The sequence below is a fragment of the Oxyura jamaicensis genome, chromosome Z (genome assembly GCF_011077185.1).
Source record: "Oxyura jamaicensis isolate SHBP4307 breed ruddy duck chromosome Z, BPBGC_Ojam_1.0, whole genome shotgun sequence".
NCBI lineage: Eukaryota > Metazoa > Chordata > Aves > Anseriformes > Anatidae > Oxyura > Oxyura jamaicensis.
The window spans coordinates 33,971,894-33,988,501 of record NC_048926.1 but is presented as its reverse complement, the minus strand read 5'-3'; the positions used below and the strand labels follow the sequence as shown (position 1 = coordinate 33,988,501).

General features: G+C 35.1%; 1 protein-coding gene across 4 annotated transcripts in view; it reads left to right on the top strand.

Moving 5' to 3' along the window:
• Positions 1 to 16,608, top strand: part of LOC118155721 (nuclear factor 1 B-type) — a 69,645-nt gene that overhangs the window by 30,881 nt on the left and 22,156 nt on the right. For 2 of the 4 annotated variants that reach the window (XM_035309123.1, XM_035309122.1), the window contains exons 6-7: positions 5,639 to 5,804; positions 9,357 to 9,439. In XM_035309123.1, the coding sequence (XP_035165014.1) occupies positions 5,639 to 5,804; positions 9,357 to 9,439 (249 nt within the window). The remainder of the gene's footprint in view (positions 1 to 5,638; positions 5,805 to 9,356; positions 9,440 to 16,608) is intronic. The other 2 variants (XM_035309120.1, XM_035309119.1) reach the window with 1 other exon arrangement.

The window sequence follows — 16,608 nt, the reverse complement described above, 5'->3', positions numbered from 1 at the left end:
AGGAAAATAAGAGGGAAAAATAAAAGAAAAAAAAGTCTGCATAGCCTTGCTTCTTGTTAAACAAGTACATAATGGAACCTATGAGTTTCAACATGAGGAGAAACTTCCCTACAGTATCTTCTACAGTCTCAATATTAGCAATCTATTAATATCAAAATTTCTTGTTTTGCAGATTATCAAAGACACTGTTGTATTACTCAGATAGGTAATATCTTGGGGATATGTCTTTCACACATTTGTTGAAACTGTCTCCTGTACCACTGAGCTATCTCCCATGCAAGACATTGGATGGGTACATGTGGCATAATATTGGGGTGTCCTATGCAAAACCTCCAGTTTTGTTAAGTCTTCCACTTTCTTTTTATTGTAGATTTTCTGAAACATCCATAACCCCCTGTAGATATCACAGACAATGGCATGGGCTTTCTGCAGAATTTATCAGTTATGAACTCCAGGTTCATAGATGTAGCCAGTAGATAACTTTTAAAACAAAATATTTGTATATGAGCAGGAGAGCAAAATATGTAGAACTGCTTCTACAGCTTCATCAACAAAATGAATTAAATCAGTGGTCTCAAAACTACTCTATGATAGGATTTTGGAGTGATATTAATCACAACTGTACATATAATTGAAAACCTACAGTATAGAGGTACTGGTATTTGGGAAAATCTGTGAACAACAGTCTGAAAGGAAGTTGACTGACTACTGATTATAAATCTGTTAATAAAATCCTAGCAGTGAAAACAGCTACACTAAATCCTGATTTTAAGAATGCCCATATTCATATCTGTTAAAAATTTCTGTTCAGACTTCAGACCTAAATATTAAATGAAATTGTGTGTAGTATAGACAATCGGATATTAACTGCCTGATTATTCTGTGGTTATACTACATTTATGACAGTGAATATAACCTGTGGCTCTGGGCACATAAATGGGTTAATCTGTTGTAATTCAAGGTACTATGATATTAAAAATCTGGAAAATGTAACACATCTAAAAATCAAATTAGCCTCTAGTCCAACACTAAAAATATGTTTACCTGCATAAACTGGGGACACATTGCCATTGTAGTTGCCTCTTCCCTTCTCATTTTCAATTGCACAGCTTGTTTATCTAACACAGCTTTCTTCCTGCAATTTGTTTGAGGTTTATGCCTCAGGCATAATAGTTCTGTTTGTGAATCCATTATACAGATATATTGATGCCCCAGTTGATGTTAACAGTTGATTTTTCACCTGTAATGCATTAGTGTGAAGACTCTCTTCAAAGAAAATTAGAACTAAAGCCTAGAACTTGTATTAAACAAGGACAAAATTATTTTATGTTAAATATGTGCTATAAATATTTGAATTTGCAATTTAAGTGGATACTCTTCAAATAGTTGTGTAGTTTCTATGCTAGAATACCTTTTGACAGAACTGCAAAAGTTAGAATGGGAACAGGTCACAGAATTATTTTCTAGCTCCCATTTTTAAATAAATTTATGAATTATGAACTTAAGAGGGCTATTTCAGCACAAAGGGTCTCCCATTTTTCAACAAAAGCTTAAAGTGGGACAGAGAACTTGAGATGTCCAGGAAAACTGGTCTTCTTGAGCTTGTACCACTATTCATTTACATGCTCCACTATCTAGACTTTTATTTTGAAAGCTTTTAGATTTTTGTTTGCAAAGATTACTCAGCTCACACATATGTAGTTTAAATCAGTGCAGCAGTGTCAGTGTGAGCCTGAAGACAGGCCTAAATAATAACTCTGAGACAATTAAATGATCTGTTTATTTAAGATTATTTCATGATCTTAGGCTGTAAACTAATTACAATAACTTAAACATCAGTACTTATAACTGCTTCACTGTTGCTCACTGCAAGAAAGACAAGTATGAATGTTCTAGAAGGTTTGTTAGGAGTACCAGAAGTTGAGAGAGTACATGGCATACATTCTCTTTTCAAATACAACACAGCTAGGAAAAACACTGAAGTTTTAAGAGAATTTCACATATGCCATTTCTTATGACAAGTTGCCGTAGATGGAAAAGCCCTGTTCACACCTGAAAAACAACTGAACAGTTTTTTTGAAAAATAATTATATATGTAGAAGTCCTGATAGGTATTCACTTATCTACAGCTGAGTTTAGTTTAATGTTTAAATGCAGGAAGCATTTGGTATGAAAGGGAAGTTAGACATGGTGCACCAATCTCTGTCACCTATCCCTTCCTGTCTTACCTTGCTTGCCAAGCAGTATGTAACACCTGAACAGTTACTGCAATATGCAGTACTTGACATTAATACAAAATTTCAAATCAGATGTTTTGATACAAACATGAAAGCAGAGGTTAAGTACTTAAAAAAGGAAACAAATAGATGTCAGAGACTACAAAAATAAAAGTAGAATAAATGAAATAAATGATAAAGTGCAGACAGAAGGTACTTGGGGAAATGTGACAACATGTAATAAGATTGTTAAGAGGCAGATAAGTTATAATTCCATTTGAAATCTAATGTACAGTCAGACTTTGAAATGTTACCACCAAAAGGAATAAACTTACTAAAATAACAAGGTTTCCTTTTTCTTTGGAGGTTTGTTTGATTTTTCTGTTTAGAAATTACAGATCCTGGTTTCCCTGTATCATATCTCTACTCAGTTTTGCATTTAGCAAAGATATGGAACAATAGCTACCATTTAAGAACATAATAATAATTTTTTTTAAAAAAGGTAATAGAAATGTAGTTACTTGGGATGTCACAAACCATATACACTAAAATTGCTAGAAAATTCCTCATAGATTTCAGAAAGGACAGAATTTCTCCCTCACTTTTGATGAAGTGGGGAGATGTACTGCACTGCTGTTTTGTAGGGAAAATATGGTTTACATGAGAATGGGTTTTAAGCATTTCTGTCTTTTTCTTGTAATTCAGCAAGGAAAGGGTTTGCTGTTTTGGACCGTATATACATGGACTAAGCTGGAGTCCATGTGAGCCATTGCATTCCTATTGACTGGGATCACTAGGGAACAGTAGAAGGTGATACATTGCTGTAAATTGTCCTGGACTCCAGCTGTGTCCATTTAATTAATTTGAGTCTGGCTTTGGAGACAGAGCTGCTTTTGGAAACTGATGACACTGGCTGTTTTAATCCATAAATTCTGTTTTAATCCATAAATTCCTAGGAATCTTCTTTCTTAGTTTCTAATAAGAGCTGATCATTTTAGTAAGGGAATCACAGTTGTTTCTGGGGTATGCTACCATACCACATGAAGCATCCTAAGGTAGCTCTTCAGTCACAGGACTGCGACTCTACCTGGGAGCCACCTGATGCAACTGAGACCTCCATCAGACTGCATAGATAGCTTGGCTGCCCGGGAGGAGAGGGTGTAACCACTCTGGCAGGCTTCCCAGAAATATACCAAAGGTCCAGTCCAAAGCAGAGAAAGCTGTGTAACTCTTAGAGATTTTCTGAATTTGTCAGTTAAAATTTTCACTGTGTTCTAAGGCAAGTTGAGACAGAATTCTGGCCAATATTTTTAGGGATTTCAGGTGTTTAAAATAGAGCCCATAAGATAAAAATCCCTAAACTACTGCTATGATGGATCTCAAAGAAATAATCATATTGGCACTTACTTAATATTTGTGTATTTGCAGTAATATAAAGTTTTAATTTGTAGCAGATGCTGAGTAAACTTTTAGAGCAGACTATTCTCTAGAAATTGCCTTTCGTATATTCTGCCCCATCTCATTTTCATTTCAAGTGTATATACTAAAAGAAAATATATCTAAGTATTAAGTTTCACCCAGTGAATAAAGCTCTTGATAACATACCAATTATCTAGAAATTTAAAATGTGAAATTATTGACACTCCTTTGAATCAGTGCTGCTTTCTTATTTTGAAACTACATTGACAGCTGACTGTCATTCACCCACCCATTATGAAAGTCCTAGTAATAACTTTACAATTTAAGCAATTAGGAACATTAATGAAAAGTGGCAAATACCATCCAATTCATATATGTACATGATCTTGGAAGTGCATGGCTCCTTTGAGCCACCTCATAGTTGTGTTTTGGAGGTGATTTTTTTCATTTAGTAGCAGTAGAATTAGATTAATTTGGGAGTAGTTTGTTGTTTCTCATTCATACACAGTTCTGATATTATTTTTCATTTATTATCATTATTCATAAATCATTATTATTTTATAGGGGGAATTAATCTGCTAATCACTCAATGTTCCTGTGAATATAGGATTGGTCTTCATTTGTGATTGGTCTTCATTGGAAACTTCTTCAGTTTCCAGTGTTTTCTTCTACTTTAATTTTAGATGTTCTAAAGAATGAGGCTCTGTCTCCTTTGGGGGCATTTGCAAAGTCTAATAGATCATACTGCCAGGAAGTTTTTCCTGTTATTCATTTCAAATTTCCTCCTTCTCCCTTTCATTCCATTACCCCTGGTTTATACTTCCTGTTATTTCCAGATAATTCCTTCCTCTTCTGTGTGTTTATACTCTACACATACTTGCAGTAATAACTTAAGCCCACAGTTATTATTTCATTAATATATCGATGCTTACCTCTTTTAACCTTTCCTTGAATCAGTTGAATCAAGTTCTTTATCACTCCATTTCTTTTATGAGTTATCTCAAATCTGACAATATCCTTCTGATAATAAGATTCCCAGTAATTTTCATTTCATTTGCCTGTATTTTATAAAACCTATGATTCACAGAGCACACAGTTTAAAACAAAAGTTTTCAGGCAAAACCAAAAATACTAGATTACTTGCTGATTTTTGCTGCAAGTTATTTACCATTGGAGTATTTACTGTACTACAGAATGTCTAAGGCATGTTCAAACATTGTATAAATATATACATTTAGCAGTGAACATTGCCAAATTCAGATGTGCCTATATGCAGAAGGTAAAATATTACTCTGATGACCGGTACCATGAAGTCACATGCAGACCTCCTCTTGTACATACTGTGAATTGATCTCTGAAAGAGGCGGCTTTGTTTACTATGGTCTCAACTTGCAAAGTTTCCGTTGTGACACACTTCTGTGTAGGTTGCTTTTTGGTAGGTGGCTTTTGGCCAGAGGTTTTGCTGTATGCAGTACAGAGAGCTGTATCCTAACCCTCTCCCCTACTCTCAAAAGTGAATTATTAGTTAGCCTTCCAGTACGTGTAATCTTTGTGGACAACTATGGTCAAGTCTTGGTTACACTCCAAACCAGAGTGGTATGGCGTGTGAAAATAGAGGTTTTGCATCATTCATTTGCTCTTAATAGTAACTACATCATGGCCTATGCCTGGTCAATTTAATCCTGCTGTTATGGGACTTAGTATGGTTCACAGCCACTGTATGAACAGCAACTATATTTTGAAATGGTCTGATATATGCTGCATCCAGAGAGAAAGAAAGCTCACCAAAAGGTACTGCTTTTATATACAAAATACCTATCTGAGGAGGGCTCTGCTGCATAATGAAAAGATGTCACAGAAGTACATAGATTTGTTAAAACAGCACATTCCAGCAAATAGGTACTACAGTGATGGACATTCTGAAAAACCCTAAGATAGGTGGGTAGGTTCCTTAAACACAATATGTTTGTTTCACAAGGAATTCTTTTGGTTTTGTTTTGTAGCCTAACAGCAGTGGTCAAGTAGTAGGGAAAGTGCCTGGCCATTTTACTCCAGTTTTGGCACCCTCTCCCCATCACAGTGCGGTGCGACCTGTGACCCTGACCATGACAGATACTAAACCCATCACTACATCCACTGAAGGTGAGGCATCTTCACCTACAGCAACCAGTAAGTATTTCTCTAGGAAACAAAAAATGTCCATCGAAGATTCAATATACCAAATTGAGGCCAGAAAAAGGTGCCTTTTCCTACTATTTGACCAAGTGGATGCTCATCATTTACATGGAGAGCAAATATGTGATCCGACTGCAAGCTTTTCCTCTCCAAATTTTAACTAATGTATCATGTTACATGAACTAATACTTGTGACATGACAACCAAAATGAAAGGGAAAAGTCTGCGTATTTGACCACTATTCAAGAAAAAGAAAACATGATCTTTCATCTAAGGTGGACGTTGTAAAGACATTGAGAAGCACACCAAGACAGAAAGGTATTACATTGACCCACAGATGGAATTCCAAACAGGGATTGGATAATTTGCTCCTCAATGAGCTTTCCTACAGAAATCAAGCCTTGTTTCAATGCATACTGAATCCGAGCTATGACAATTGCATGCTGATATAGGTTGTGTCATTTTTAGCAAAAATAAATTATGTGGCAAAAGAAAAAAAATAATTCCTTGTCATTTTTTGCAGTGGATAGTGTATCCACTTTTTTTATTAAAATCCTCATCCTTTTTTATTAAAATAAATAAATAAATAAATAAGATCTTTAAAGTTTTAAGCTCTCTTACCGTAAATTCAAGACCATATTATTTATCCTATTCTCGTCAATGGAACTGCAATTCTGGAAACAAGAAAAAAGATATAAATAGGCATAGGGTAACTTTTTCTCTTTTAATTATTCATCTTATGCTCAATGATGCATCAGGTTGTCTTTTCATTATCTTCTCCATATCTGTTGTATTTGAACTTTTATTTGGACTGGAGATGTGTTGCCAGTATTTATCAGATGTGAAGATTTTTAGGAGACACTTTGGTAGAAAAGGATCATATGATTTGTAAGAAAAGTCACTATTCATTAATAATATGAATGTCCTTAGCATCCATTACATTTAAATGACTGGCTTTAGAAGCATTTACTATTTGAACTGTGAAACTAGTTCCTGACTTTTGGATTGCCATTAACTGAGACCATAAACATTTTTATTTTTAAGTATGTATGCTACTTTGAACCATCGGATAAAATAGGAAGCAGAGATGAGACTCTAATGCATATGAGTGTTCAAGATTTAAACTGGTTATGTGTTTGTTATAGAAGGATAGAAGTAACTTCTGTACAAATTAAGGCTTAATTATGTATTTATAGTTATATAGATAGATCTGTTGAAGTGTTTTATCTCTTCTTTTAGTATAGCAGAAAATTTGTTAAAGGCTTAAGTGTTATAAAGTGTCTGTACCCTGTCTGGTGGCATATGGTGCAGTTCTTTTACCTCTTGAGAAGAGTTAGTTTTAGCAGCAAACCTAAAGCAGTTTAGAAGCTGTTGCTCTAAATTTTAGGTCTAGAATAGGTGAGAAAACTAGATTCATGCATAGTCTCAAGTATTCATGATTTCATCCTTTTTCCTGTTTGACATGATTGTGCCTGACCCAAATATATGCCTCAGATGAGGCCAGAGTCTCCAATACAAATGGTAAAAAGAACAAATACTGTGTCAGGTCTGCATTGGGATGCTGGCTGGTAATATGACCATATTAATTATTATTACAGGAAAGCAAAACTAATCTGTTCATTAATTATTGTAATGGGAAAAATTGGACTATATATTCAAATGAAGTTGTCATTCAGTTTCTTTTGAATTTCAATGGAACTTAGGCACTCGAAGTACCCTGTGAACCTTAGAAAATCTCTGCTTCAGTATTTGAAATAATGCTTCCACATTATGTTTGAATCTTCATGCTTCCACAGCAGTACCTAAGCAACTTTTTGCCTAAAGATCCAATGTCTGTCACTAGAGCATCTAAATAATTATAAGAAGAAGAAAAAAAGTGTGTAGAATTTTAAATAGAATATGCCAATTCTGCACAAAATGGCATATAAATGCTACATGTTCAGTGTGCTATGCTTCTGAGAGCAGTGCAGTTGTGCACCTACCTTGTAAAACCTTTTAAAACTGGATGGATGACTGGAAGGGGAAAGTTCTCTTGGATTGCTAATGAAGAAAATTGCAAAAATGAGGGATCACACTCTACTAATACATAAATTATATATGAATCTATACAGATAGTATTATCAATCTTAATATACCTGCCACAGAGAGTGTTAATATGCTAAATTTTTTAAGGTATAATTTTACTTTTATTTGCAAGAACTTATTGATTGATTCAAAACCTATATGAAAGATATGTTTGGCCAACAAGTTATCATTTTTATTCAGTCTGATGAGACTAAAATGACAAATGATTAGCACTGCTTTTCATTCTGAAATGCAACAGCAGAATTATTTTGAATGAGAACAGCAAATTTTGATATTTGGGAAGCCCTGTGGCTTCCACCATAAATTCTTTCTACTATCTGATTCATTTTTTTTTTATATTAGTTTTCAATAAAACTTTTCAATAAAGCCTTTTTTACTACAGAAAGGCTGTACCATTATTATTTTTAAACACATTTAATTTGCTTATATATGCAATGTGACTGTAATATTAATGGCAATATTTAGTAACTACTCTCATCTAGGTCCTCACTGGTTTGTCTGTTCAGTTTGATTAGTTATGCTTTGTCTACTAGCAAGTTTCCAAGCTGTGATGCTGCAAGTTGCAGAGTGGACATCTCCACACCAGAGTGGAGTAAAATCACATACCTCGTTTCATAAGTGCCACCAAAAGCCATGAGAAGGTAGTGACTTTCAGGGATTACCAGCAGAAACCAGACAGGAATGTGACCTACAGATGAAGGATCCATATTGTGTAACTAATCCCAGCATCACCTACATCCTCTTACACCTCAGAAGTGGATTTCTTTAAGTTTCTGTAGCAGAGAAGCAAGAGACTTCCTTAAATTGCCCCCTCCTGCAAAAATATTGTTTCCTCATGCATAAAGGAGTTGAATATTTAATATTATCTTGCACAGTAAAAGTTAGGTCTCACTCATGAAAATACTGCATCACATTGCATCCTTTCTCCAAAGGACTCTAAAGAATAATGTCATGCTAAACAAGTAGCCGAACTTCTGATTCCATTTTTAGTTGTTCTCTTACAACTCTGTGATTGGCATTCACAACAATAAGACTGTGTGGACTAATATTTCCTTATTCTTTTCCCACAACATAGTAATCCCAATGATTTAATCACTGCCTTAGATGGTTTTAATGCAAATGAGAATCAGTCTTGTAATTCTTTCAGAAACATACTTCATTTAATTACTTAAATACATATATACAAGTTAAGCTGAAAAACTTTTATATAACGGGACTGAACACTGTTATTTATACATGCAGTTTCCATTGATGTTTATAGGAATTTGCATGTGCCTTTCTGACTTTGGTCCAACTTTTCTTTTGCATTCTATTAAAGCTTAAATTATGAGAAAAACAGACACATCCTATATATTGCATAATCATAACTCTGGATCTCTCATATTTGTACTGTACCTGCACAGGGTAATAGTTATGATAGGTTGGTATTTTTATCAATCTGTTCTGTTCTTCCTTAATCAGCCTACACAGCCTCAGGCACATCCCAAGCCAATCGATATGTGGGACTAAGCCCAAGAGACCCATCCTTCCTACACCAGCAACAGGTGGGCAAGTTTCACATAGGTGTAACGATACAGAGAAGCTTTATATATTATCTTTCTACATGCTGCCACTGTTATTTTGGATTAGAATGAGATCTTAAAGGTTTTAGTATTTGTCATCTGAAGATGCAGTTTACTCAAACCAAAACTGAATCATTTAAGAAACATGAATTTAGCATATACTTTATTTCTTGGATTTGTGAAATCTTAAGGAACTTTTCATCATATTTGTTCCAATTGCTCCATTTTCCAAGAGCTCATACACGTAAACTTTAGTTGGATTTTAGGAGTAACAATGAGGTCTATAAGGAAAAAATAATAATTTCAAAATAAATTAAAATTAAGCAAAATTTCTAAAGGGAAATGTCCAACTTAAAATTCTCAAGCTATATGTTTTGCAGATGTTTAGGAAAAAAATCTGTATTTTATTTCTAGGAAATTAGTTATAAAACCAAATTCTCAGTGCAACACATAACCATTTCTAGTGTAATAGGCATACATTGGTCTGCTGATCTAAAACATGATAAAAATATATTTATATTTTCTTACATCATTTATGTTTCAAGTAGCATTTTAAATTTCACATCTCATTAATGCTGTAAATTTAATGCAAATGAAGTGTTTACCCAAACTGTGAAAATATACAGCCGAGATTAATGATGGTTTACAAACAATTATCTGTAGCCAATAGCAAGGCCATGCACATACAGAAATCCTACATTGCTAGTAACAGGAATATATTCGGGATCTTCAGAAATTTAACATATTTTATTATGTGTTTTTTTGTGTTGCTCCTAGATCTTAACAGTAGAGTAGTTTGAAATTAACAGCATGTAAGGAAAAAATATGGCAGTAACAAAGGGGCTGTTAAATAGTCCTTGGTATTTATTGTACTGTATATTTTTCTCAGTTTTGGGTTCCTGTCAACTGTTGGTACACATACCTGTTTCATTTCTGAGCAAAACCTACCTTTTTTGGGGGTTTGCCATGATATAGCTGATGTGTGCTTCATCTGGAACTCCCTATTCCTACCCACTCCCATGGCAAGGTGGCAGTATGGCCATATTAAGGGTCACCACATGCAGAGTTCAGAGAAAATCATAAAGATTATAGTTTATTCAAGATAGCTGACACATTGCCAACTTTTTTTAACCACTGAGATCTAACTGGAAACATGTGCCCACATTTATGAAAATACCAAATGATAATTAGTGGTTTTGCCAGCCATTGATTTTTCAGTAATTTTTCTGGTGTATTTTTTTTTAGCCTCTCAAATATAGTTGTATTATGAAGTGTGTTACAATTACTATAACATGGCTCTTTTTGACAGATATACAATATCACAAAATATAACTTATTGCATTTTGAAACATACCAAAGATCTCTGTTTTTAAGCAGTGCAATGTAGTTTCTGGATTATTTTTTTTCCATGTGATGTCTTAAACAGTATCATTTGAAAATTCTGACATCCAGTTAATTTATGGATGTGAGAAAATAAAAAATAAAAAAATCACTACATATGTATAGACACCTTTTCCTCCTAAAAATTGATACTGCTTAAAACCATTCTACCTTCCTCCAAGTTCATTGAAAGAGTTACAAACTTCTCACATGCCCAGAAGTTAGTAGAAGCACATTTAATTTTCTCTTGGCTGAGTTCATAACACGTACATTATATAATGCTTATTTCATGCATCTCCTATATATTTTTGCCTTGTGTAGACTGAAATAAATTCAGAGATTTTAGCAGTGTCATAGGAATATAAAAGTAAGAGGGACCTCAAGGGCCATCACAGTCATTGGTGTTTACATGCACCATGTCTTATACTTCCTTTCATGTTGAAATGTGTGGCCAGATGGTGTAGGTGAAAGAGGAAAATAAATTAGGTCTTGCATACATTTCATAAACTGAAAAATTCTTCAATGCCACTGTGCAAAACCAGAGTTCTGCCTTCTGAAGTACAGAGCTTCTTGTTATATTAATTGAGACATATAGTAAATTGAAAAATTGTGTCATGTTTTCCTATTTGTTGTGAATTTTTTATTATTTTCTAATTTATGCAATGAATATATATGTAAGCTTGCATGAGTGTGCTTGGTGTGTGTGTGAATTGTTACACAAGTAATATGTATAAAATTAGGGAATAGTGTGTACTGTTTTAAATCATCTGAAGGAACAGAATAATGACAAAGCTTTTTAAGTGGATAAATACAAACATGTAAGTGCATATATATAAGTTTCTAATAAATTAGTCACCTTTACCCACTTACATCCTAAAGAGATTTCAGAGGTGATGGTGCCATATATGTTTATTACCCAGAAAGTGAGGTAGAGCACTGAAATTGTCTAAACAACTTCAATAGAGTAAAGGTTATCCTTTGGTAAGGCAGAAATTAGATTGATTTACTATGTCCTTTCATTACCTTACAACAATTTAAGAGACCACTCTTCTTGTGGCAGGTTTTAAATGCATTTGCTTTAAAGCAGCTCATGATGAATGGAAAGGAAAATCAAGGGGTACATGAAATAAAGACAATCAATCATTCTGTGTTAGCTGAGAGAAATTCTAAATTAGAAAGCCAATGGTTTTAGTTCCAGAGAGGTCCTTTAAACATTCACTGTACCCTGTAATGTACATTGACCCTTCAAGAATAAATATTGTCACTGCTACATTTTTTACTTCATTGGAGGAGTCTTTATGAAGATTTATTTTTTCTGGTTATGAGAAATATTGGCATGTACTGTTGAATACGTTTCTGTTGTTGTTAAAGAGAACCAGGATATAGCCTACTTAAGGTACAGTAGTCACAATAAATTAAAAAGTTACATCTACAATTTGTAACCTATACTTAACACAAAGTCTTTTGGCAAAGTGATTGTTTGCTAGAACTTCCAATAAACAATATATAGCACAGCCTACCTGGAATACTCACATTTAGATGGGAAGCACTAAATAAAATTTTGAAAGAAAATCCATAATTGCATCTATGGGAACAGTTTGGATACTGTGAAAAATATTCTATTGCATGCGTTACTTAGCATGCTGTGTTGATAGTTGGGAAGACAAGGCTCTAATGAGAAATTATAACAACGCAGACTGATTTCAGCTCTAATTACTGGTAGGTCTTCCTGCTACCTGACTTGAAATGCCAGGTATTTCTATACTCTGACATTAACAGTTACAAAACAAATCTCTTGCTTGAGTGGCAGCTAGAGAGTCACATATGTCTTATCATTTTTGTTGTAGAAAAATCATGTCATGACAGCTCCCCCAAAATGCCTATTATAAATCACTACTGACCGCTTGGATTGCTTTACTCAACTCAGCGACAGCTTCTGAATATTTTTAAGTGTTAATAATGCCATTGCATGGAGGGAACTATAGTGAGAGGAAAAGGAAGTGATAGGAACTAGTACCTGAGTGAGACCGTTTTGCTTAATTTTGCTTTTGGTGGTTGGTGGGGTTATTTTATGAAGTTGAATCTAGTGCCTGGTGCTCAATAACTGTGCTGAAAATCATCTTAACTGAACTACGCATAAAAGAAAGGTTAGATAATCTTCATAATTGTAGGGAGCACCTTTCTCACCCCCACCCTCCACTCCCCCACCCTTTGGCTCACAGTTTATCTATGCATCTACACTGAGGATCTATGGTTTCTAAGACTAAATTAGAGGAAGAAGCAACAAATTGCAGTAACTTCATCAAATTCAGCTTTCTACAAGTTGTGTCTCCATTCTTGTGGCTATATGGTTTTAATAGAACCATAGAATCAATTAGAACAATAGAATCCATTCGTTCAGTAACAAAATCTTAATGAGCAGAATTCTCCTGGTTAGGACATTTCTATAGCCTTGTATTACTCTTCTCAACTTTGTGAACTTATTAGGTTCTTGAAATTATAGATTTGTACATACAGATTGATATTGTTTCTGTCTCTAAAGTTAGGATGTTAAAGTTAGGATGTTACTAGAAATAGTAGACATGGACTTTACTTGTGAAAACAATATGAAAAGATGGATGGATGGGTAGATAGACAGACAGACATTTGTATTTATTGGAAGTACAGATAAGTGCATTCACTAATAATAAGGTTTTTCTGAAATATAGCTGTCAGGTTTTATTTCTTGATCATTTATTTAATTTTAATGAACTCTGGAGCCTGAGATGGGTGATTGTGGTTCTATTTTACATTGGGAAATATAGATAAGTAGGTTAGATATTAAGGTCTGTGAAGACAATGAGCTCTAAAACGTTATTGTCACGGAACTAATAAACTCCTTGAGCCCATGCACTGATTAATACAATGGCGTGGTTTCTGATAGAGCTTGAAGTTCCTGGGTGTGCTATACGTTATGCATGATTTTCACGCAGCTTTGACATTTATGAGTGAAACATTTGCAACGTATGCAGTAATAAGAAACACTTCAGGTCTCTAAAAAGCTGTTTTCTACTACCAGAGTAGCCTGCCTCTTTGGTAGGAAGTTGTTCTTACCAGATGCATCCTTTAGTTACTGAATCCCACAGTTCAAAATGGAATTCTCTTCGTACTATTCATCATGGAAGTTGTAAACTCCAATATCCACTGAAAACAGAGTATCTGTTTTTAAAATATTTTGGGTGGATGTTGCTTTTGCTTTCAGCAGAGGGCTGAAAGAAGAACACAAGCGGACTCTTAAACAGAACTTCTCAGTAAAGCCAGGAAACAGGTTATCAACACTTAAGCTGTTCTTATTGTGTCCCTTATCATAATTGACAGTTTGACGTAAAACTTAGTCACATGACCACCAGGGAGATATGTAAATGGATAAGAGGTCACTTTTCACATATGCTTGCTGAAAAGGAAACACATTTAAAGGAAGTTTCAGTCAAAACAATGACAATATGCAAATGTTCAGTTTTATGTTGGCTGTTTTTTTGTTGTTGTTGTTGTTTTTTCAACTAACAAAAACTACAGTAGAGTCTCCAATTACACTTTCTACAATACTTATTTACTTTCACTAGTGATCACGGGAGCTTGGAATGAATGTTTTTCTTTGATGGGCCACCTTTTCAAAAGGACAAAACAAAACCTGCTTAAATATTAACCCCTAAAATTATTCAGTCTATGCTTAAAGTTTGAGCTGTTGACTATGAGATTATAATGTACATAGGATTTGCATACTTAAAACTCTGCAAGATAGTTGTACTTGGAAGGTGCCCAATTTAAACTGAAAGGGTGGTTATAGTGAAATCCAGCCTCTTGGCTAGAGCTGCACATCAGTATGTCTCAAAGTACTGGAAAGTGAAAAACAAAATCACTCCTCTGGCATTTTACTGAGGGCAAAACAGGAGTAGGGGGGTGGGATGACTTTCAGACAAGTGGCAGAGTTAGGAGAAGCACTTGTTCTATTGCTCTTCTCTTGTGTTGGCCTTTGGCTCCTTCCCATGACACTGCTGAGGTGGGTAAGGGAGTTGCAATGTTTCCTAGAGAAATACTTGCAGGCCAGGTAGTTGTTACTGCAGGCTTTGAGCTTCCTGCTATTTCGTAAGTGATGATATATCCAGGGGTGAGAGACTGCTGCAGCTCCACACATTGGGGGAAGGTTAGGCTTCACGTGAGGTTTCCAGGTCTACTGCAAAGTTGGGCATCCTTTTTCTCCTTAACATACAGATCCATGCTCTTTCTTCTGTGAGAGAGAAATAAAAAATCATTAACAACGTTTTGTGGATAGAAGGTGTTATTGTTGCTTGCCTGTCTGAAAATGGCAAAGCTGTGGGACTGAAGTGAAGGTGTCTTCCAGAGATCTTCTACAAAAGACTTTTTACCATGCCACATGCAAAATCAGGTCATTTATTTTGCATCCACAACATATTTTTGAGAAATTCAGTATTTATTAACTGTCTCATGGGGACTATTTCTTAAGTCCCTCTACTGAGAAATCTAAGTTTTCTCAAGTAACCTGCAAGTAGTTTTCTGCCTCTCCCTTTCCCATTTCCTGCGCCAAAACTCTTTTAGGTGGCTATTTGTAGGTGAGACTGAATATGCCTTCTCATCTCCAGCTAACAATGTGGCATACTTCTAGAGGTCACCCAAGTTACTCTGAGGACTACAACCAGCCAGGAAGCTTTCAGTATGACTCCAGACAACACATAGCACTCAAAATACTGTACTGAATTGCCCTACATCCTTCCAAAGCTAGGTATTTGAGTCAGGTCTGTGCTCCCAGGCTTTCCCTACTGTGCTGTCTGGATGTCCTCCGAAAGCAGCTTTCCTGCTGCAGTTGTAAGTAGATGTCTTATTCCATCATATGGAGCCAGGGCTCACAGAGGTCTTTTAAGGTCTTCCAGCCTTTTTACCCAGAAAGCACTCAACACACGTTAGGGATGCAAATGTAATCTTTGAAAGAGATATGTCCAAATACTTTCAAATGTATATTTCTAAATCCTGGCCTGTTTTCTTAGATATCTTGGTCTACTAACAGGAGTGATTTGTGAGAGGAAATTTTATGTGACGGTGGAAAAAAACATTTCTTGGCAGGTTACCTTTTAAAGACACACATGGCAGCTATGTAAGCCTGCAGAAAAATGCAGAGCAATAGTTTTTAACACGGGGAAGATGGTTTTCAGTGCAACTGATGCAGACCTGTGCTTGTCATAGAAGTGGTTATCAGGCAGACCTGCAGTGGTTTGTGTCATTGTCAGCACCACAAGAAGACACACCTCTGGTTCAGTGAATAGCGCTTCACTTTACAGTAACTGCAGATTTGGCCCAGTGTGAATCTTCATATACCTGTGCATGTAATGGATGTACAGTATGTATAAAATGTGTATGTTCTATAATTACCATGCCAGGATTTAGTTGTACATGTGTTGGAGTATGTATGATTGTACATTATATGAACATTGCTATTACTAACATTTATGAAATAGATTTCAAAAGACATCCTGGATCTTTTTTTTTTTTTTAGTGGTAACTTTAGTATATTAACTGTACATCTGAAAAGTTTTTATTCAGACTGTGGGCAGAATATCACAGTTTGGCATAGTAGCTGATTTTACTAAAATGTAATGTAAACTGTTTTCCCCATATGGCAAATGCAACCAGGTTCTATTGCAAACTGAATATTTGCCACATTTTTGAGCTAGACCTAGGGGCAAAAAATGATTTGGTAACACTAAGTTTGTGATTTC